The sequence below is a fragment of the Penaeus monodon genome, chromosome 32 (assembly GCF_015228065.2).
Source record: "Penaeus monodon isolate SGIC_2016 chromosome 32, NSTDA_Pmon_1, whole genome shotgun sequence".
NCBI lineage: Eukaryota > Metazoa > Arthropoda > Malacostraca > Decapoda > Penaeidae > Penaeus > Penaeus monodon.
In genome coordinates this window covers 35573292-35574878 of record NC_051417.1, presented here as the reverse complement: position 1 = coordinate 35574878, position 1587 = coordinate 35573292, and the positions used below count along the sequence as shown (strand labels likewise).

At 38.0% G+C, this 1587-nt stretch overlaps 1 protein-coding gene across 2 annotated transcripts in view; it reads left to right on the top strand.

Moving 5' to 3' along the window:
• Positions 1–1587, top strand: part of LOC119593847 (transcription factor GAGA-like) — a 38728-nt gene that overhangs the window by 1742 nt on the left and 35399 nt on the right. For both annotated transcript variants that reach the window (XM_037942877.1, XM_037942878.1), the window contains exons 2-5: positions 71–165; positions 433–1080; positions 1179–1311; positions 1425–1540. In XM_037942877.1, coding sequence (XP_037798805.1) covers positions 85–165; positions 433–1080; positions 1179–1311; positions 1425–1540 — 978 coding nt within the window. In that variant the 5' untranslated portion in view covers positions 71–84. The remainder of the gene's footprint in view (positions 1–70; positions 166–432; positions 1081–1178; positions 1312–1424; positions 1541–1587) is intronic.

Here is a 1587-nt window from a genome sequence, read left to right as displayed (position 1 = left end):
TATTTATAATGGGACAGAATTAGCATGATATAGAATGCAAGAAATTAATTTACCAATTTTACTTGTTCAGGCCTAGAAAAGAAGATGGATAGTGGGTTGTTATCTCTGAAGTGGAACAACCATGGATCTACGTTTTTCCATGTCTTGTCAACTATAAGGAGAAAGGTATGTATTTTTTACCTTTAGAGTTTGGAGTAGTCCAGCCTTGCATGGAGTTAAAGTGCTAATACTATGTCTAGTCACTTGGTGAGAATGTCTGTTTTTAGTCTGTATTACATGTTGATTAATAGTAATTTTTATAAAGCAATGTTTAGAAACTAACGAAAGAGTCAAGAAAGTAATTATTCAATATATTTTGATAAATAATTATACACATCTAGAAGAAAATAAAAAATACCCAGTTACAAAATCATTTCTCTCCTTTCTGTGCAGGAGTCCTATTGTGATGTGACGCTGGCCTGCGATGGCAAATTCTATCCTGTGCATAAACTGGTTCTATCTACATGTAGTGAATATTTTGAGGAAATCTTTAATAGAACTCAGTGCAAACATCCTGTGATAGTGCTAAAAGATATAAAACATGAAGAGCTTGAAGCTCTGCTTAATTATATGTACCTAGGCGAAGTGAATGTTTTACAAGCAGATTTAGCTGGACTAATAAAAGCTGCTGAGTGTTTAAGAATTAAAGGACTGGCTGTGCCAGATGAAGCCCCAACATCTAAAAGTGCAACTAAAGACAGTAAAAGGAGTGCGAGCTCCAGAGACAGTAGTCCACCACACAACAAAAGAGTGCGACACGATGAAGAGAGTCGAAGGACGTCCATTTCTGGTCAGAACCTGGAAGATCCCAGGAGCCTTAGAGAACCCACTTCTAGAGAGTCAAGAGATTTAGCACGTCCAAATACAGGGAGGCTTGCGTCTCCATCTTCCGGTGAAGGATTTGCCAATTCCGCTTTCACCCAGTCTGGTCATAATCAAGAAAATAATAGAGACAGCAGAGGTCCCACGCCCGATGCTGAAAGACAGAAGGAGTCAAGACAAAAAGAAGTGCCACAAACTTCATCCCCTAGTCATGTAGAGGTAAGTTTTTATTTCATTTAGAGTATACAAGACTAATTTTGGGATAACAAACATAACTGATGTTAATGGCATTTAATTGAATATTTTTTCTTTTGCAGGTGCTTGTACAGGATGAACCAGTAGTCAAAACAGAAGTGTTAGAGGAACCTAAGGCAGAAGAGGAAAATGAAGAGGATGTCATGAACTCTGATAACAGTATGGCATATGACCAACTGGCATCAGGCATGCAAGGTACAAAGTGATTTCCTTCTCTTGGCAAATATGTTATATGTGAATGTATGTTGTGCCTGGATGTTGTTTATTCTATTATGGAATAACATGAATATGAATTTCAACTTTTACAGGTGACGGGGTATCAGAAAGTCAACAAAGTTTCGATCCTCAAGTTTTGACGTCACAGCCACAAACTATGGAAGAGCTGGTTGCGCAAGCCATGCCAGGGACTTCTGGTATACAGGGGGTAAGTGCAAAATTATCTGGATTTTGATAGTTTTATGAATTCCCATT